Below are 22,791 nucleotides of genomic sequence, written 5' to 3' on the forward strand. Positions count from 1 at the left end.
TTTTCTTGCCTTTGGAAGTTTCATGACGTCGTCATGACTTTAATAAAAAACGGCTATGAATAACAGGTAGAAAAAAACAGGCGCGGATCAAGCGATTTTGAAAAGGGGGGGATTCAAACCCCCGGCACACCATGAAACGTTCACATGATTAAGAAAACAAAAATTAAAAAAAGGGGTCCCCCCTGGATCCGCCAATAAAATAGTACCTGTGTTGATGAAAAAGAGGCAACAGTAGTTTACCGATGCTCAAATCTCGTAAATTTATTTTGAATTTACAAATGATAACTCGAGAGATTTGAATAAACTCCAAACAGAACCAGACCGGTTACGTCATTAGAGCAGGCGTCTCCGATGTAAATAGTAAATCAAAAAACAAAATCCAAAGGGGAATGCAATATACGGTGGACAAATTAAATAAAAAGACTACTGAATATAAAAAAGACGTATACAAACAATCAACTATTAACACGAACTATCTTAGTACGGATGAAAAGTGCTAAAATCGGAACATTATCGGGTCCTTTTGAAGGGTAAACACATCCTGCCTCACACGCGAAACCATCAGGACAATTTGATCATACATCAAAGTACTTTTATTCACTTTGCATAGGCACACAAATCTTTTTTTCCTGCAAAAATTCATTGTACTATAATAATAAAGGTATGTAAACAAACTTCTGCAGATTTAGTCCACTATACAAATATCGTTTCCAGGTAACCAGCCTCTATGATTAGTAATGAGCATGGACAAAATAAAATTACTGTTAAAGTAACTGTTCATATTGGTGTCCGCTGTCCGAGTGCAAATAATGTTAAATACTTTAGTTTTGAGAATACGATAACATACTTTCTATCTTCAGCTTTTACAAACCAATACTTACCAGTTAGTTTATTTTGGACCACGACCAACCAATCGATTCGATCTATCTAAAGATTTCCCGATTTGGCCAAAAATCAAATAATTTTCATATAGACTTCGTTCACAAATAAAGCAATTAATAAGAAACTAAGGTTCCAACTGCATCAGGCATTGTTGACCTTAGATAAATTTGACTAAATTTAGCTCCCTATAGCTGGTCATTATAGCTCGACACGTGTTTAGGTCATCATATATATCTTTGGCTTTCAAATGTCTGATTTTGAGCGTTACTGAAAAAGATAAATAAAAAAGAGTTTCGGACGCATGAAATTAATAGTGTTATTTTCTCAAACTAATAATGGGTCGATAACACTGCTGGTGAACTATAAGTCCCAGAGAGTATCATGAACTTAGTAGTCATTGCTTCGGTACTGACATGATTTATAACAAACTTATATTAAATTACCCGTTGATAAATTAAAAAAATTAAGAAGCTGAGGTTTCAGCTCCTTCAGGCAAAGATGAATTTAGCTTTAGTTTAGGTCCGTTTTTGTCATATAGCTCTTTACGGGTTTAGGTCTTATTCATCCTGGGCTTTCAAATGTTTGGGTTTCAGCATTCCTGATAAAGTCAAATCCAGAAAAACACTTCGGACGCACGTTATTCATAGTGCTATTTTCATTTACTTTATGGTATTAGTTTTTCTCGTTGTTCAAGGCCGTAGACACACTTGGCATTTAGTGAATACTAGTTGTCTCAATTGTACTTTGATACTTAGATTCACATCGCTTAACGAATTGATTAACAATGATTAGTGAATTATGGAAATAGTCCCTTGACGCTAGGCAACACATAAATCATTTTCATATAAAATTTTCCTTAAAAGAGAAATAACTCTAGCGCATATTACAGCCAAGCGATGATTTAACATGTTTTCGGAATAACCTTCATAAAGATTAAAATCAAAGCTTTGAAAAGGCAAATTATAAATCGTTTGAGAGCATAAAAACCAAAGGTCCTAAACAAAATTGCAAAAAACAACTAAGATCAACTCTGTCTGAGAGAGGTACAACCTTAGTTTTTTTCACTATAACACAATTTTAAGAACTGGAAATTAACACACAAAATCGAACCACATAAATGCAATCAAACCGAACCATTTGCTATGGGAAGATGGTTCTTTAGGGATGATGATAGTCTATCAGCAACGGCAACAACCAAGTGGAAGTACAAACGTTAAATATGATATCCGTGCGAACAACATATGTTTTGGTTTGGAATAAACTTCCTAGTGTATGCTCGAGACCCAAAACATATAAAACGTTTTAAAAAAGAAAATCAAAAGGGTCTAGGATCACAACCGTGTAAAGTCAAGTTTTCCTTAGTTGGTTTATTACACGGTTGACAAACGTTAATCAATTTCGAATCCTAGTAATCAAGGGGTTTATCGAATTAAAACGGCATAAAAGTATATGTGTACTAATCTATGAGTCTCTACTGACATGTCATTTGTAATGAGGATTTCTGTCTAGGCTGAATGTATATAATCCTGGATGTCGGAATGTATAAACACGAACGATGGAATTTACGAACACGAAGCCGTGTTCAGTCAGAATTCCTTTTCCTTGATAGCGGTTTGAGTCCTTATTGTTTTGATGCTTTCAACACATTTGCATCTGATCGCCTAAACATTTGAGGAATGAATTGCTTAACTTTCAGTGGCATAATATTGAGCTTCGCCAGATAGAAATCGACCTTATGCAAATGAATATTAATAAATCTTTTAACCATTTTGGGGTTGAAAAAATTCACTATGCAAAGTCTGTAACTGTTTGAAAATTGAGTCGATATAAGAACCTTACAAAACAGACCAAAATTCCTCTTTTATTTCGTATTTGAATGGTCCAAAATCCATCAAAGTCTTACACATGTACATGTATACGCGCACTAGCATAAGGTCGATTTCTATCCAACGCAGCTTATATGTTATGCATATGTTATTATTATTATTAGTGTTGATATTAAACTCAATATGTAGAAAGTAAAATAACAACTCCAAGGAAAATTCAAAACGGAAAGTCATTAATCAAATGACAAATCAAAAGTTCAAACACATAAAACGAACGGAAAACAAATGTCATACTCCTGACTTGGTACAGGCATTTCCTTATGTAGAAAATGGTGGATTAAACCTGGTTTTATAGCTAGCTAAATCTCTCACTTGTATGACAGTCGCATACAATGTCATTATATTGACAACAATGTGTGAACAAACCAGACTTTCTTTGAGATAACCCTGGTTCATCAACTTTCTGCTCAGACACCGGTCACGTTTTATAACGTATGAGTAGCAGTTGCAAGCTCTTGACTACGGAATGAGTTGGGAAATATATATCCCATATGCATATGGAGTTGGTATATTGCTACTAAGGTGGGGGAAATTTATAATTTCAAAATCAAAATCGTCTCGTTTGTCATAGATTCTGGTACTGAGATGACCGCGTATGTCAAATTCGAGGTATAAATCTAAAACTGAGGCGGAGAAAGCCGTGTCTGTTGATTCTTTAATTTCTATTTCTGGAGGATATATTAATGGTACCCAATCAAAAAAGTTTGGATTTTTAATATACAATTGAGGATGAAAAACATTTTCTTTTGTATTGCAGGAAAAACGCTTCCATTAGACCAGTTTTTATTGAAAAATTAACAAAGGCTAAAAGTATAGAAAATTTTGATAGCCTCAATGAAAATGAAAAAATGATAAATATTCTTTGCCCATCAACACAAAAACAGGTAGAAAGCATAGGTTCCTTTATTAAAAAGTCATTGCCACTAAGAATAGGAGACTCATAATTGAATTTTGAACTATTTTCATTAGTTTGTTTAATAAGATTATACATGCTTTTTTCTTGTCATTAAGTTAATGTTGTTTTTGTCACAAATCGTATAAGTTGGTTTATATGGCAATAAAAGTTTGATTTGATTGATTTGATTGTTAATGGAAAGAAAATCATCAATATATCTGAATGTAAAATCAAATAATCTGGCTTCTTTGATCTTCTTGTTTTTGTAATTGACAGGTGTATGGTTGAACTCCGATTTATATGAAAATAAAAAGAGGTCGACAAGGAGAGGCGCACAGTTGGTTCCCATAGGAATGCCGGCAATTTGTTGAAAAAGTCTACCTCTAAATTCAACAAACCTGTTGTCAATAAGAAACTACAGCATACTGATCACTTGTTCCCCGATGTAACATGTTTTACCTTTTTGTTCACTATATACAAAATATGCCGTATGGTATCCCAAAGCAATAAATTAGGGGCGGAAATTTCATATTGCTTCTAGAAAAAGAGAGTATGATTAAGAAGCACAGGTCACTTAAGTCAATGCTTCGGTAAAAGACGTCTACAAACCTTTCCTAAATTCTCCGTTGATACATTTAGAAATTATTAAGAAACAAAGGTTTCAACTCCCTCAGGCAAAGTTGACCTTAGATGAATTTCGCTTTTTTTAGGTCCCATTTGGTCATATAGCCACCAGGAAATTAATTTAAGGTTGAACCAGTCATTTTGATCTTAACACAATTTGACAAATCTGAAACTAAAAACATTAAGTCTTGTTCAGAGTTATTTTACGATTATTGCCTTGCAGTAAATTCAGTTATGTTCATATTTTTGCTTGCAATCAATCTAGTACAGTACTGTTTAGTACCTTTTCGGACAATTTAAAAAGTTATTGTTTTGTAAAAAGTGAAAACATAAATTTCATGCGTCCGATGAGCTTTTCTGGATTTACCTTCATCAGGAACGTTCAGCCGAATATTTTAAAGTCAAGGATGTATAAGAACCGAAACAGTTGAAGAGCTATATGACCAAAAAGGACCTAAAAAATAGCCTAATCTATCTAAGCTCAACTTTGCCTGAGGGAGCTGAAACTTTAGTTTCTTTACAATTTAAAAATTTTTAAACGGACAATTTTAGAAAGGTTTGTTATAAATCATGTAAGTACGGAAGTACTGTCTACCGAGTTGATGATATCCTAGAAGACTGATAGTCCGCCAGCAGAGGTATCGACCAAGTGCTGTAAAAATGTAAAGAACTGTAACAGTTAAAGAGCTATATGACCTAAAAGGACATAAAAAAATAGCCAAATATATCTAAGGTCAAGTAAATTACAGCTCATGAACAGTCTGAACATAGCATGAACAAAAAAGTATCTTAGTTGACTGCAAGCTTATTATCTGAACTGTACTGAATTTATCGCAGTGGATTAGTCTGAAAATAGACTGAAAGACTGAAAATGACTTAACAATTTATGGTTTAGTCTTTTAAGAGCTGTTCAGATCAAAATGACTTTATGTTCAAAATTGGTTTACTAATTAGCTTTTCATGTGTTTATGTCTCATTCATTCTTGGTGTTCAAATGTTTGGTTTGAGAGTTTCTAAAAATAAACCAAGAGAAGCGGTTCGAACGCCATGACTTTATTTAAAGTTATTTTCATTTACTAGCATTGGATCTATACCACTGCTGGTTAATTATCAATTCTAGAGGGTATCATCAACTCAGATAGCTCGTTACGTGTTTGTGTCGTATACTTTCTCGGCTGTCAAATGATTGGGTTTGCGCATTCCTGGTGAAGGTAAATCAAGAAAAGCGCTTCGAATGCACGAAATTCATGAATTGTTGTTTTCATTTACGGCTCCGTCAAAGATTTGTTGCAAGTGTTACATACCTGTATAGATCATAGCACTCTACCTATGCTAGTTATCAGATTTAACGTTCCATTTTCGACCGAACCCGGCTTTGTATAAATTTAAACATACCAACATCCCATACAGCGAAATAGAAACTTCTCCTGAGCATGAGTTTTGCTGTTCGAATGAGAAAAGTTCAGGTGACATTTTTTTAGCTCACCTGGCCCAAAGATCCAAGTGAGCTTTTCTCATCACTTGGCGTCCGTCGTCCGTCGTCGTTAACTTTTACAAAAATCTTCTCCTCTGAAACTACTGAGAAAAATTTAACCAAACTTGGCCACAATCATCATTAGGGTATCTAGTTTAAAAATTTGTCCGATGACCCCGCCTGCCAACCAAAATGGCCGACATGGCTAAAAATAGAACATAGGGGTAAAATGCAGTTTTTGGCTTATATCTCTGAAACCAAAGCATTTACATATTTCATATTTTGGCTTTAATATTGATTCACTTATAGGGTCTTTGCATCGGAATTAAACATATTTATTCTAAAACCAGTTGTTGGCATGACACGGGTTATGTTCTTCTTATATATTTTATGACGGTATAATACTAAACCCCTAACAGGAGGGATTGTGCCTGATATTCATATGATGAAGACATAATCTTTCAATCAGTTTAATTGAGGTCTGGAGCTGGCATGTCAGTAACTGCTAGTAGTCTGTTGTTATTCATGAATTATTGTCATTTTGTTTATTTTCTTTTGTTTCCTATTCTGACATCGGACTCGGACTTCTCATAAACTGAGTTTTACTGTGCGTACTGTTGTACGTTTGTTTTTTCTACATTGGCTAGAGGTATAGGGGGAGGGTTGAGATCTCATAAAACATGTTTAACCCCGCCGCATTTTTGCGCCTGTCCGAAGTCAGGAGCCTCTGGCCTTTGTTAGTCTTGTATCATTTTTAATTTTAGTTTCTTGTGTATAATTTGGAGTTTAGTATGACGTCCATTATCACTGAACTAGTATACATATTTGTTTAGGGGCCAGCTGAAGGACGCCTCCGGGTGCGGGAGTTTCTCGCTGCATTGAAGACCCATTGGTGGCCTTCGGCTGTTGTCTGCTCTATGGTCGGGTTGTTGTCTCTTTGGCACATTCCCCATTTCCATTCTCAATTTTATAGCAAAACTGACAGAGGGTAAAAATATTCATCAGGTTTAGATCTATCTGCCTTCATATTTTCAGACGAATCAGACAACCAGTTGTTGGGTTGCTGCCCCTGAATTGGTAATTTTAAGAAAAGTTTGCAGTTTTTGGTTTTTATCTTAAATATTATTATAGATAAACTGTAAACAGCAATAATGTTCAGCAAAGTACGATCTACAAATAAGTCTGTATGACAAAAATGGCAATTGATCGCTTAAGGAGTTATTGTCCTTTATAGTCAATTTTTCGTAAATGTTTGTAATCTTTTACAAAAATCTTCTTCACTTAATCTACTTGGCCAAATAGAATTAAACTTAGCCACAATTTTCAATAGGGTATCTCGATTGAAAAATGTATTCTATGACCCTGTCATCCAACCAAAATTGCCGCCATGGCTAAAAATAGAACATAGGGGTTTACTATAGAAGTCTAAGAATAAAGACTAAAATAGGATGACCTGCTTTTTATTTAACTACTGGGCCAAATTAAACCAAACTTGGCCTCAATCATTATTAGGGTATCTGATACTATTTATTATGATTTTAACCTTATTTTACATGATTTCCAAAAACACAGTAGATACAGGTGAGCGACACAGGCTCTTGAGAGCCTCTAATTTTTTATACACAACAGAGTCTATCATTTTAAAAAGTAAAATCACAAAAATACCGAACTCCGAGGAAAATTCAAAACGGAAAGTCCCTTATCAAAGGGCAAAATCAAATGTGAGTTATTCTAATGCTTTAAAAAAGAAACATTAGAAATGAACTTTTCTAAATTACATATTCAGTATCCTTTTACTTTGTATACATTTTTGTGAATCTGATTTGACTAGATATGGTCAGTTGAACGATACTACAAGTTGAAGTCCTGGTGACACGTGTTTCGGGAATAACCTTCATCAAGAACGCTATATACCAAAAGTTTGGAAGCAAAAAAATATAAAAATGTTCTTTGATAATTGAAACCAAAGTTGCCAAAATTGAACAGTCAAAACCGATGAAGTTCCACATTGCCATAAGAAAAACATATGTAAGGATCAAAGGGCAATCAGACAATATAAAATTTCCTTGGAGATAATCTTAGAACTGATGATAACTATTCCTTCTGGATAATCTTAGAGTTACAGATACTTCTCCGTTATTGATAATTTTAGTATTGCTGATACCCCTCCGTTGGAGATAATGTTTGGATTGCAGATATTTCATCCTTTTGGATAATCCTAGAACTGCAGATACATCTCCCTTGGAGATAATCTTAGAATAGCAGATATCTCCCCTTTGGGGATAATATTATGTTTGCAGATATCTACTCTTTTGAGATAGTCATGATAGTCTAAGGAATTCATATACCACTCCTTGAAAACAAATGTTGATTACACATATCTCCTCCTAAAAGATAGTCTTAATATTGCAGATATCAACTCCTGAGTGATAATTTTATGATTGCATATATCTCTCCCTTAGAGATTAGTTTACGTTTTTAGATATTTCCTCCTTTGGGATAAACTTATTATTGCAGTACCTCTACCTTGGAGATATTGTAAGGATTGCATATATCTCCTCCTTGCAGGTAATCTTATGATTGGAGATATCCACCTTTGAGATAATCTTATGATTACAGATATCTCTCCTTGAGAGATAATATTTTGTTCACAGATATCTCGACTTTTGGAATAGTATTTGGGATGCATACACCCGTCCTTATGATTGCAGATACCTCCCCTTGAGAGATAACACTTTGTTCATCGATATCTCGAATTTTGGAGTAGTATTGGGGATGCATACACCCTTCCTTATGATTGCAGATACCTCCTCCTTTTGGATAATCTTAGAATTACAGATATTGCTCTTGGAGATAACCATAGGAGTGCAGATATCTCCCCTTGAGAGATAATATTATGTTCGCAGATATCTCGACTATCAGAATAGTATTGGGGATGCACCCTTCCTTATGATTGCAGATACCTCCTCCTTTGGGATAATCTTACTTGCAGATATCTCTCTCTTGTAGATGATTATAGAAGTGCAGATACTTCTCCGTTTGAAATAATTTTAGGATTGCAGATATCTTCTCCTAAGAGATAGTATAATTGTTGCTGACATCACCCCTTAACGATAATATAATGTTTGCAGGCATCTGCTCTTTTGAGATAGTCTTTAGGGATGCAGATACTTCTTTCTTTCTGGAAGATATATTTAGAATTTCAGATACCCTTAGAGGTAATCTTGGTCCTAACCTGAACACAACACATTTTTCTTAATTATACACCTTATATTCGATAAAGGTTTTCAAACAGAAGCATTGGTTGACATATTGCACCTGTATTTTGTTGAAGAATGTACGATGCCCTCAATGTGTCTTTTATTTTTTTATGTCGTTCGGATGCTGTCCAATTCTCGTTTATCCAATATTTCTTTTTCTTCATACTATATTAATATCATAGAATATTTAAATTGTTAACAGCTCACTACATTTGTTCAAATGTTCTTTCTATTGTGCACAGTCACACCCGCACTTTAATTAAATTTACTATTGGTTCATTGTCGTCTTTCATCTTTATTTATTAATTTCAAACGTTAAAAACTCCTCTAAAGAGTGTAGAAATCGACAAGAAAAAATCCCATTAATATGCGTGTACATCAATCAAAAGACTCATTGCTTCAGATACACCCTTGTGCAAATTGCGAAAGTTTATAAAATATTAATGATAGAATTGGCAGCTAAATAGATAATGTTACTACAACAATCTGTACAAGAGATTCTAATAGAATTAGATTACTCGACTTCCGTGTTCTAATAGTACTGATAGCGTCTATGTCAAGGATAAACAGATCCGACGGGCAATTAAAATGAATTATTACAACTCTTAATGAAGGTGATTTACTGACAAAAGACAATCAAATTGATAATATTTTACTGTTATGATATATTAATGGACATTTATATTATTTGTAGCGTACTTCTCGTAATAAAAAATCTTTAGGAAGTAATTCCGGTTATTATATTTCATAACCGTCTTATTAGCAGTACAGTTTTAGTTAGTCGGTTTAATGCTTAGCAGCTCTCCAATAAAAGAATAGTCAAAACTGTATAAGGTGAAAAAAGAAGAAAAGATACCTTAAATCAAAGAAAGGAGACAACTGCACAACCCAGAAGAAAAAAAACCAAGTGATTATCCAGTGGCAAGTCGTATATAGCAATAAGTCATGAAACAGGAAAGTAGAAATATAGATTCCATCACTGCATCAAGTGTGTTACGATATTTCTCCACTCGAGACAGCTAAATTTTAATATCCAAAGAGCGAGGCTTGCCGAGCTTTTTAAGTATTTAAAATGTAACTGTTAAGAGTGGAGAAATATCGTTATACACGAGTTAGAGTAGTGGAATCTGTTTCTCTAATGATTTTAAGACGACATCTTAACAAATTTTATCCTTCCTTTTCAAATATTTGTAGAAAGTTGTGTTATTTATATGTGACGTCATCAGACATGGTCGCCTTTTTTCATGACGTCACAATAGGAAATTCAGAAGAAATCAAGAAAATTTGACGTCTTGACAGTCATAATTAAATTTCGACCAATCATTTGCCGAGAACAAAGTTTTCTCTATAGATGAGAAATATTTTTTTCACACCGATCGAGAAATGTGAAAAAAGCTTGATGAAAAATAGAGAACAGGATTGTTGATATCACAAATTCAATATCTGTATAGTCATTTTTATAGATATTCATAATAAAAAAAATTTTTTTTAAATGCAGCAACTTTACTCTTTTATATTTAATGTTTCCTAGAACCTCTTTAATCTATAGTATGATACAAATCAAACGTAGTAAACTCAATTTAATAGTGTAATGACATTTTAACACACATATACCATGACATAATGTTGATCCTTTATTACATCTTATGACCCATTATGTATGATAAATAATTATAACAGCCAATTACTCGAGTTTATTTGCAGGAAATAAGGGTTAACAAATAAAGACATTGCTCTATTAAATGTCAATGCCAAATACAATAGAGACATCTATTAAAATGCTAAGTTTCTAGTGTCAACTATCTAGGCCACCTTGAGGGAGAGCAAGATACGTGCTATGTTGTAAACTCGTAAATTGTTAAGGAACGTTCGCGTGTAGAAAATAACGGAAATATGAATAATTGCAAATATGCACCTTGGTCTTCTGTATATGAAAATATCAACAATGTTAGAGAATATTGAAAATAACTTGCCGCAAAATCGGTAAAATGGGTTAAAAGTATCTAGGAAACGTAGTTGGTTTACAGATAGCTACTGCAAACATGTTCATCTAAATGTTTTATAAATCTACTAGAAAGTAACCTGCGCAAGCCCTGGTATGAAGTATAAATTTGATATTTAGGGAACGACCATTTTATATTCTTGGGACAGATTTTTTGGGAGCGGAATATTCATTTTCATTTGTTCCTAGTCTTGCTAATTTTTCGACGCGCGAAAATTTATGTTCTCTTTTGTTCACAACTCTTTTACTGCATGATGTTGGACAGAATATTTATTTCCATCTTTTTTTGTGCACAGGTTATTTTTTCTAGTCTTTAACAATAAACTCATCATAGAAGCCAGGATTTTTCATTTCCAAAATATTCCCGCCAGTCTAACATACGTGTTATGATGTGCGAACATCCTGCACAATCTTGGTTATATCTCTTCCGGTTAGAGCAGCTTTTCCTAAAAAAAAAAATCCGGCAAATTCCTTTTTTTTTGTATTATTCGAATGACGAGCAATACAGTATTCTTCTTACTGTTTCTATACATGATAGATGCCTGAAATGTATTAACAATGTCAGAATACTAGAATGAATATAATGTTGCACCATACACACACACCTTGTTGATAAATATTCTGTATCAACTTCACAAATAATACACGATGGTCTTGAAGTATAGATTCTGCGTACTGGCTTGTTTATCATCTTAATAACGTGTTATAGTATTCTTTTATTTGTCTTTGTTATATTACTTTTACTGTTAAGTCTGTTTTTGAGATATCCATTTGACGTTACTCTGTACTTATGTATCCCGTGATATTTTGAACCACATAATTATTTTATTTATTAATATTACTTTTACTGTTAAGTCTGTTTTTTGTGATATCCATTTTACGTGACTCTGTACTTATGTATCCCGTCATACTTTGAACGACAAAATTATTTTATGTCTACCTGTGCGAATTACAAACGCGCGATTTTACGCCAGTACTTAAAACCTTCCATCCTTTATGGGTGGATTTTACATAGATAAATAAACTCGTATAATCATAAAGCAAAATGAGGATGTTAAATTTGATGTATGCCTTTTTGTGCTTCTTCGTTACATTTGTTTGTTTTTATAGTGATTAAGATAATAACACAATGTTGACTGCTTTACCCCTATTTTTGACATTTTTACCTATTGTGTTTGTTTGTTTTGTTCACGCATCGTTGTCAATATAATGGAATTTGATGCGACTGTCATACAAGTGAGAGGTTTAGCTAGCTATAAAACCAGGTTCAATCCACCATTTTCTACATAAGAAAATGCCTGTACCAAGTCAGGAATATGACAGTTGTTATCCATTCGTTTGATGTGTTTGAGCTTTTGATTTTGCCATTTGATTAGGGACTTTCCTTTTTGAATTTTCCTCGGAGTTCAGTATTTTTGTGATTTTACTTTTTTTCAGCAGGATTATGAGAAAGATAGATTAAATGCGACGATACACTCATTTCATGGTTACGATCAAGAATATGTTAGCCGATACGATGTTTCTGTGTCTCAACTAACGAGAGATAACTTTTCGTTGTTTAGATGTTAAGACACCAGAATAGTCGAACGATCTGAAAAATATGATAATTGTGTTCTGTTCCCTATTGTAACATTTTCAAAGAGTCTGTATTCACATGGTGTTTAATGCATGCATAGTAGACGTTTACTCTGTCGACGCGCCTAGTCTTGCTCCGTTTGGAGATCATGTGATTTTCTCATTTCTTTTCATTGATTTTTGAGAATCGGTTAACTACTGCCGCCTCTTGTTTGTCGTTTCATCATGGTTTTGGCCATACAAATTTTCTATCCTTATTTAACAAAAATATGTTTTATTATTTAAGGATGTACATAGGTGAATTTAAAAAAATCTAGAATTTAAAATTGATACTTTAAAGGGGCACTAGCGACGAGATATATAAAAAATCTAATATATGATTTTTTTTTTCATTCAATCATTAATGAAAGTGAAATAATGAAATAATTATTCGCTTTTAGCCGCCAGTATGGTTCAATTTTGTCAAAATAAGATAAGAAACATTGATGATGAATTATTCACTTGCAAGTGAATAATTCGACCTCATTGAATCCGTATTCGTGTGAACTTCAGTTTAACCCCTTAGCTAGAGATGGATAACACGTGAATTGTATGTGTAAAGTTATTTAAAGGAAAAGAATGTCAGCATTGAAAGTGAAACAAAGGTAAATCATTTGATTGACTGATCCGATCCACAAAAAATCATTCTTATACAGGTAAAAACGATGATAAACATATATTTTTAATCTATAATATGAAATTAAACAGACCTAGAAAAATCCAATAGCACGAGTTCGCTTAATATATTTATATCTTTATTTATGTTTACATCGCTTATATGGTCATCGGATGACTTTGGAGGTCAACTCGATAGTTAATTAGATGGCGTCTAGACTAAAATACACACGAAACGAAGCTACTTGTTATCATGCCCATATCCTGTTAACTGTTTATTTTAGACTTTTAATAGTTTGGATAAATGTTTTACATTGTTATAAATCAAATACGAGAATTTGAGTCAAATCGGTGAACATGAATTTGACAGCTAGTGCCCCTTTAAGTCAGAAGAACATTAGTGGCATTATTATTTAGGTCTCAAATCGTAAGAAAAAAAATCAAGAATCTGCTTATATTTTGGTAATGACTTTTGTATGAGCTATTGAAGTGTTCTATGAAAAGAAAAGTGGGTGATATGGGGCAAACTATTTTACCCTGTATCGTAGGAAAAAAGCCAAGAGGTCCAAACATCTGACAAAAATTCATAAACCTCACCTAAGTACATCCTTAACTGAATTTTATTCCAGTTTGAAAGTGATTAGTTTTTTTGGAATGTTGATAGACAATGTTTTTTTAAAGATAACAGATCATTCTGTTTAGCTCAAATACCCTTTAATGCATTGTGCTTGGAAGCATTCTTTTTCTGTCATTGTTGGATGCATCTTATTTGATTGGTTTTGAGAACGTCGTCTATATCAAAGTTCCAAAGACTTCGCAAATCAATACACTACAAACATTATGAATCATTTCCCATAACCATCCCAAAAGTGGACTTTACAAAATTTAGCCACACAAAACAAACTATTTACAGGAACAATTTTGTTTTAAATCAATGTTGATAATTTTAGATAAAAACAAACTAATCTTTTTTTTTCACTTCCCTCCTGAAACATTTGTTTTCAAGAAATTTAGAATCAAGCAGTTTAATTCCCCTCACAAGATATGAATTGCCGGTGCCTTTAATATATTTTTTATAATTTCGCTCCCTAGTTTTTCAATTGAAAAAAAAATTGCGCCAAGAGCTCTGTAGGAAATTTTCTTTGTCACAAGAAATGGAAGATCCGCATCAAATTTTGGAACAAATTCCAATAACACACTGAGAAAATTAAACATTGGTCTGTCGAATTAGATAATAAGTCATACAATTTCATTAATTTCAGAAAATGATTGTTCTATGATTGCGTTTAGTTTTGTACATTTTATAGTAAAAATGAAATTCGCCGTCTACATCTTAACGACACAAGGGACGAGTTCTCTCTTCTAAAGGAGCTTAAGTATATCGACCTATTTTAATTTTAAGGACACTATTACTTCTGCAGACATTTTTTCTATGCTGTGTTTTGTATACTCTTGTTTGTCTTTTGGTCGTTATTCGTTTTTTGCCATGGCATTGTCAGTTCGTTTTCGACTTATGAGTTTGATTATCCCTTTGGTATATTTCGCCTCTCTTAACAACATTTCTATCACTTTTTGGTCAATGCTTAACATTAAACAGGTTTCAAACTGGTAACTTTCTTTGGCTGTCTATCTGTTCGTACCTTATTACCATTCAAAGATTTATTATCACATTTTCTTTCCAATAATCCAAATATGTATCTTTAAGTTTGGTATGATTTCGTACAATAAACGCCTTTGTGAAAAATTTAATGTAGCAAGTAAATGTTCGATCTTTCTAGTAAACCCATTTGGTAATTGCAGGTTTGAACTATATACATCTCTCAGTTAACAATTATCATAAGATTTTAGCAAATGCAACCAGAAGCCAATTAAGAGTTTTAAGGCTTTTATTAAAACAGGATACACACCAAGTTCAGCTAATACTGCCAAATTGGCCGCTGTTTTATTTACTGCAATCAAAGTTTATTGCAAATTTAGTTTGAATTTTAATGGGTACCAATGACCGATATTTTTATTCGAGACTTGTAATATCTTAAATCATATAATCAGAAAAAACTTCATTTCAAGAAAGAAGTCTAGGTCTAAAACAAGTATCAAAAAGCTTTAGATGAGGTGATACATTATTATCTTCACAAAAAATAACATGTCAAATACCAAAAAAAAATATGAAAAAAATACCAAACTCCAAGGTAAATTAAAAAAACAGAGAGTAGTCCATTAAACCTGACAAAATCAAGCGCTCGACTATATCAACCTAGGGAACGAATAGAAAAAAAACTGAAATTCCTGACTTGGTACAGGCATTTTCTGAGGAAGTGGTGGGTCAAACCTGATTTTATAGCTAGCTAAACCTCCCACTTTTTTAGGCTTTTTCACAAAGAAGACTCGCAGCCTCAATGAAAATACCAGAGGGTTTAAACACTATACCCTAATGTTTATATTCTGTACAATGTCCCAAAACATTATCATTAAATATAAACTTGTCTTTAGTAAGCTATTCACCAAATTTGTTCAAAATCATAACTTTGGTTTTATCAAGATTTACTGTCAAATCCCAACTACTGCAATGCAAATTTAGCTTATCAGGGCACATTTGTAGGCCATTAGAATTTTCAGAATCCAGGGGATAAATCATTAATCAAGAAAGAAAATAATGTAGGGCTTAAGATACATCCTTGTTTCATCCCAACTGTGGAATTAAAAAAGTCGCGGAAACACCTTCACAGATCTTCACCGATATACATATTTTTCATTATACTGAAAAGGGACCGTTTATGCTGTAATAAGATAATTTGTAGAAGAGGGCATCTCTGTTAATAGTATCAAATGCCTTCCTAAAATCTATAAAGTGGCATATATCTTCTTAGACGTTTCAAACGCTTTATCAATTATAGTTTTAAGAGTTAACACATGATCTTTTGTTCAACTTCCCTTTCTGAATCCAATTTGCTCAAGACAGATATATTTTTTCTAATCAGCTATATAAAACTCTTAGAAAAAAATTCATATTCAACTTGAAAAGGCTATACCTCGATAATTAGATGGATCATTGAAACACACACCCTTAAAAATAGACATAATAAAATATTCTCTCCATAAAGTTGGATAAATACCAAACTTAAGAACAAGATTAAATAATTTTACATAAACAACAATATTCATATTACATGATGTTTTCAATATTTCATTTGTAATACAATCTAAACAACTCGCTTTATTATTCTTTAAAGATTTTAACTGCAATAACCACCTCCTCACCTGTTTTATAACTGTTTAAAATCTCATTGATATAATCCTTAAATGCAGTATAAGTTTTCATATCATTTTAAAAGTACATTCTTATCATAATTAATATTCATTAGTTTATTTAAATATTCAAACCATTCTTTAGGATGAATGATAGTAAGCTAGGATCTTAAATTTCTCCTTTTAAAGCTTTTTTTCTACATAGGTCTCCGATATGAGGATTACAAGTTAATGAATACATTAAATATTATTATTTATATAATCAAAATCTTAGCAATATTCAACATCATTGTAATTTTTGACTTTTTAATTATTGAATTCAGTGCAAATAGTGACCTGATTTAGATATCATATATGGCTCTGTACGTGAAATAGTAAAATGTCATTGACAAATATCAACGGATATGTCATTCAAATTCTAAAATAGAAGATTGGGTTTAATACTTGCAATAGGATCCAATATATTTAAACGAAAAACAGTACTTGATGCATGAGAAGTTTTATTTAATCTTGAATTTTTATTTTATTTTTTTGCTTTAAAATTACACAAAGGTTAATGCACTGTTAGGTTTTTTAATCAGACAAAACGTCAAATGAATCGCATATGTTCGCTCTCATTGAATTATATTGTATATATATTACATGAATTTATTTAAACATCATTATCACTGAGGCATGAAATGTATTACAGGTATAATTTAAGGTGCATTAAATGTTATATTAATAAAGATAACAAGATTCTGGGCATGACAAATTTCTTCAGGTGTACTAGGAGATTTTCCCACGATCGAAAGAAAAATTCTTTAACATTAAAAGGAACAATCAAAATTTGTGTCGTGTGCTTTTGAAATTATTTAACAAGTGATAAAGTTCGAATAGCAACATGTCAGTCACGGATAGTATATCGCTCGTCGATCTTTTAAATTATTTCCAATGACCTGCCGTATCAAGAAGATACAACTGGTGATTAAGTGAAACATATGTGATCTTTTCAATAGAAAAAAAAATATAATATTGATAATAATTTCTTTAAATGAGCCTTTATTTTGTGACATTGTGTGGTTTTCAATCAATATACCGATGTATTTCTGAAAAAATCATTGGATACTGCCTTGTGTGCTAATTCAATATAATTACAACTGGATATGTCCGAGTCGTGCAGTCGCGCGAACAACGCGTGCCAAGAAAAATCTATACTTAGGTTTGGATTACTATAAATACTACGATTTTACTACGAGATCTTGATTGTAGTAAATATGTAAAACTTTTGATAAAAACTCTACAAATATGTAACACATGGTGATGTGAGATAAAACGTTACCGGGACAGTTTGTAAAAAGTGTTTTGTTGTTGGACACAGCTAAAAACGATGACAGATTTAATTGTAAATTCACATTTTCAACAGTTAAATACAACTTCATGATTGACGAGGAAAATGTTGGATTTATTTTGCATAAAACCTTATACTTAAATGGAAGTGAGATACGGGAACTTCAAACGGACAGGATTTCCAACAGCATTTGTTTGTAGGAATGGTTTTCGAAGATTTTTGTGGATATGTGCTTGTATTTCACCCGAGTGCAACTTTGCTAACATGTTTAATGGTTTGTAAAACTAATACATGTATGCAATCCATTTATAAGTTTATAAAATATGTTCCTCTTCTATTTGAATATTGTGACTGTTATTTTAGAATTTGTACAAGGATTTGGTTATTTTGAAATACAGATAACAACTATTCACAATCCCCGCGGGGAAGTGATGGAGGGTGTGTGTTGTGAAGGGGACAGAGACGGGAACAATAGGTGTGTTAAGGAATGTAACACAATGTTTCGCGTGTGTTTAAAGGAATACCAAAGTGTTATAACTTTTGATGGAAAATGTACTTTTGGAAATATAACGAGTTCAGTATTTGGCGGGAATTCATTCACATATCCGATAGAGAGTACCAATAGCAGACTAAAGCTACATTTCGAGTTTGCTTGGACGGTAAGTTCAATATTTTTATGGCTATAGGGTAGATATACATGATATACAAACAACAAAGCCTGTTATACATGGTCTCTAAAAATATGGATTATTCTTTGTGCCATGTACACCTAAGCCAATGTGTTTTTTTTTCTTTCGACTGCCCCAAAAAATTTGGGACACTGTGTAACCGAAAACTCCACGAATGCTAGATAATGCCGTAATTTACTGTACAATCAAAGCAATCGTTTTATTTTGAGTTTATTAGTTTTAACTGTTAATACAGGCTAATCGGTTCTAGTTCTGTATAATATATGTTTGTGTTTCGACTGGAAGAAACATTTCGATTTTGATAAATAGCTCTTCGCGGGTTTAGGTAGTTACATACATACTCGGCTTTCAATTGTTTGGGTGGGTACAAGCGTCCCTGATGATGGTAAGTTGAATGGAGGAAATATATAAATGAATATATGAATTAATTAAATGTAGCTGTTAATTGTAATGAACTTTTGACATGCCGGGGATTACAATTTCCCCTAACGCCAATCCATAACGCCATATGACGCCAAACAGTCAAAGACATTACTTGCATGCTCACGAATTCCATCACAACAGAGGCACTGTGAATGAGATTGTTAAATATTGTCTTTATTTTTCTTAGATAAAACTAGGCTCATATGTTTCATACTAGTAGATTAACTGAATTATTGAAATAGAATACAGTATTTTGAAATGGACATTTTCCAACCCACAAAATTCATTTCAATGCGACAAGTTTAGTAACCGTGGGAAAGTGACTTAGATGCTCAGGTAAACCTTTTAAAGTTGTAAGTTGGGAGTACCGGTGTACACTTTCAAATGATAATAGGTTCTAAATGGGTGAACGCTAGCCATAGGAGTTAAATGTTATACAAACAATAACATAATACAGGGGGTACGACAGTTAGACTACTATCATTGCTAACAAATCATTTCCATTTCAATGAATGACAGTTCAATTCTTAAATTGCTTTAATATCCTATAATAACCAATACAGCTGGCCTTGGTTTGACATGGTTTTGATATACGAGAATATTCAAGTACAAGATGGGCGTTTCCTAACTTATTAAAACATTTAATTTTTTTCGCAAAAAATATACTATATCAAGGACCTCGAAAATTATTTTTGAATGAAGTTGACGCGAAAATAATGTTGTGTAACCCTGTATTTTAAGATTGAAGACACTTGAAAATGCACCGCCGTATATAAAAACGAACTATCAAAAGTATATTGTTTCATCTTTGATAATTCAGGCACTAACCAATTTACAAGTGACGGGGACTGCGGATTTTTTTCTCTCTAAAACTTCGGTAAAAGAATTATTGTCAAGTCATTGATCGAGTTGAAAAAATTCGTCTCAACATTTTCTTACTAAATTTTCTATTTTGTGATGCAGTTTTGAAAAAATCAGTTTCGCACTAAATGTCTTTCAATCTTAACTAATATTTAACACAGAGCTCTCATAACTTTTGGGTTATTAAATCAATATTAAGTCGTATTCCTGAATATAAAACAACATTAAAATAAATGCTGAAAAAGATTGCTCGAACAACAATTTTCAAAAATTTAGGCAAATATTTAATATTTAAAAAAAAAAGATGAATAAGAAAATCAATTTAAACCAAAACCAATATTTTTATCTGTAGTAAAGTTATTTATTGCCTTTCAGATACAAATCAATTCAGTCTGGTGATGGATGCCCTTCGATGTAAAAAAAAGTATACAATTAGCTTGCCAAATTTGGAATATTGTATCAAAATTGTCTTTAAAAGCAATGCATATTACTGAATAACCTTTTAATGTAATTGATGTATATGTAAAATTGTTGAAAAAACTTCCAACCAGAGACCAAATTACGTAGATGTTAGATTTTCTCAGCTTTTAGATTTGATTTGAAGTACATACGCACACCACTTGAATACCCTACACCAGGTTCGATTGAGACCAAAAATGTGCACGAGGGAAGCATTATTATAAACTTTTCATAGGATATTAACTATGTTTTCTTTTTAAAGTTTAAAGAAATATTTCAGTCAATACAAGGTCAAAGTTCACAGAACTTTACAAATTTGGGTAAAAATGCAAAGATTTCAGCAAAGTTAATGGACGGACGGACGCACGGACGGACTGGCAGGGGGCAATGGATACACCTCCGACTCTTTGTCGCGGGCGGAGGGAGGGTGTCTTAAAAAAGGTGGGCATTTACAATACAATTTTATTACTAGTATATTAAACTGAAATTACACAAACTCTCAGTTTATTAAGTTCTAATAACATTATATGCATGCACCTGCTTATCTTTTATCAAATCTAATTGCCGAATGAGATTCCGTCAATTAACGATTCATCAGATTTATTAAATTTTTGACATATCTTAAATTTTAAGAGTCGAGGACTTTTCACATTGTATTCATGATATGATGTAAGATGAAAATATCAATCTACACAGGTAAAAAAAATCATATGGGAAAATCACTGAAGGCTACTTTTCTAATTATCATCATTATAAACATTCGGCTAAGCAGTAAATTTGAAATTAAATTACTAATCCTGGTTTTCTTTGAATGTAAAAAAAGTCCTTAATATGTGTAAATATATTAAAAGCAGTTCTGTTTTCCAAAGTATAGATATTTTTTGTTATCTCGCATACTATTTACACGATATAGGGAAATGTTCTGGACCTTTACGGCGCTTAACCAAAAATGTTCATAAAATGTATTAGGCTAGGCATGTAAATATCAGGTACGTATGAAGACAGGAAACACAACTATATTTGTTTGTCTAATCTAAGTTTGGAAAATACTCACGAATACACATCAACTATGTACTCTTTATTTTTTTATGTTAATTCCTGAAATTACCTCTTTGTCTTTTATCGTTATTCTGCATTATTAATTTCTTTCACTAAATTTTTTTTTAAGTATGTGCAGATAAATTCCGTCTTAAACTTGACCAAATCTCATTAAAGACTCGTTCAGAGAAGGTTTGACCTTAGATGGTTTAAACTTAGCCTCTTTTTGGTTACTACTCCCCATTTATCTTCGCATCTTTGCTACCAAAATTTAGCTGTAAGCGTTGCTGGTGAAGACTAATCCTGAATGGGACTCTAAAAAAACCCCACCTAAAAACCGTTCGTTATACATTGATTTACAAAATCGGCACCACTGCTGGTGAAGTGTTGATTTCACGATGGTTTCATCAAATGTTGGTATCATCAAATGTCGGTATGAATCAAATGTCGGTATGACGATGATTTGTAAGTTCTCATGGGATAAATTTAACGAACACTAAAGGTTTCAACTACCTCAGGCAAGATTTAAGCTGACCTTGTTTTTGGCAATTCTTTTGAGGTCCTTTTATTTATATATAGACCCCTTTATTTGTTTTTCTTTGATCGCACCAATTTTTGCTCTGAGCGTTCTCTATATAATCACCAAATACACATCGGATGCATACAAATAGGAAAATTGAATTACTTTAACACTTGGTCATTATCACTGCTTGTGTAATTTTACTTCCGATAATAATACCATCTGCATACTAGGTTATATGTTTCAACACTATTACATACAGTTTTCAAAAGTTCTCAGCTAACAGAACTGTTGAATGTTACTTAGGTTGCCAATACCCTAGCCAAAAACAGAGACATATATGTAGATATAGGAAGATGTGGTATGAGTGCCAACGAGACAACTCTCCATCCAAGTAACAATTTATAAAAGTATAGGTCAAGGTACGGCCTTCAACACGAAGCATTGGCTCACACGGAACAGCAAGCTATTAAGGGCCCCAAAAATTACTAGTGTAAAACCATTCAAACGGGAAAACTAACGGTCTAATCTATATAAAAACGAGAAACGAGAAACACTTATGAACCACATCAACAAACCATCAGATTCCTGACTTAGGACAGGTGCAAACATTTGCAGCGGGATTAAACGTTTTAATGGTACCAAACCTTCTCCCTTTTTCTGAAAATATATGTGTATATTTCTCTGCCAAAAATTACCATTGTGTAATTTTATTATTTTTTAGACTCGGGACGATTACGAGTTAGACATATTCTATAAATACCTGTATTTTGTTGAAGACTCTGTGTTACCCTCTATAGATGTCTTTTGGTTATATGCATCGTTCGGTTGCTATCTCATGGGCGTATACCCAAAATCTCTTTAATTCATATCCACAAAATGTTTATTTTTTGCTTCCTTTTTTTTTTAAAACTTGTACACTCTATAGTTAGTGGGGAACTATTTTGTTATATATTACAATGTACTACATTTT

At 32.7% G+C, this 22,791-nt stretch overlaps 1 protein-coding gene across 1 annotated transcript in view; it reads left to right on the top strand.

Moving 5' to 3' along the window:
* Window positions 1-17,247: 17,247 nt before the first annotated feature.
* The window catches only part of LOC127739209 (protein jagged-1-like), a 70,811-nt gene continuing 65,267 nt past the window's right edge, over window positions 17,248-22,791 (top strand). Inside the window, exon 1 of the mRNA XM_052250830.1 lies at window positions 17,248-18,487. Coding sequence (XP_052106790.1) covers window positions 18,152-18,487 — 336 coding nt within the window. The 5' untranslated portion in view covers window positions 17,248-18,151. The remainder of the gene's footprint in view (window positions 18,488-22,791) is intronic.

This window comes from Mytilus californianus, unplaced genomic scaffold, assembly GCF_021869535.1.
Source record: "Mytilus californianus isolate M0D057914Y unplaced genomic scaffold, xbMytCali1.0.p SCAF_4, whole genome shotgun sequence".
In the NCBI taxonomy this organism is placed as follows: Eukaryota; Metazoa; Mollusca; class Bivalvia; order Mytilida; family Mytilidae; genus Mytilus; species Mytilus californianus.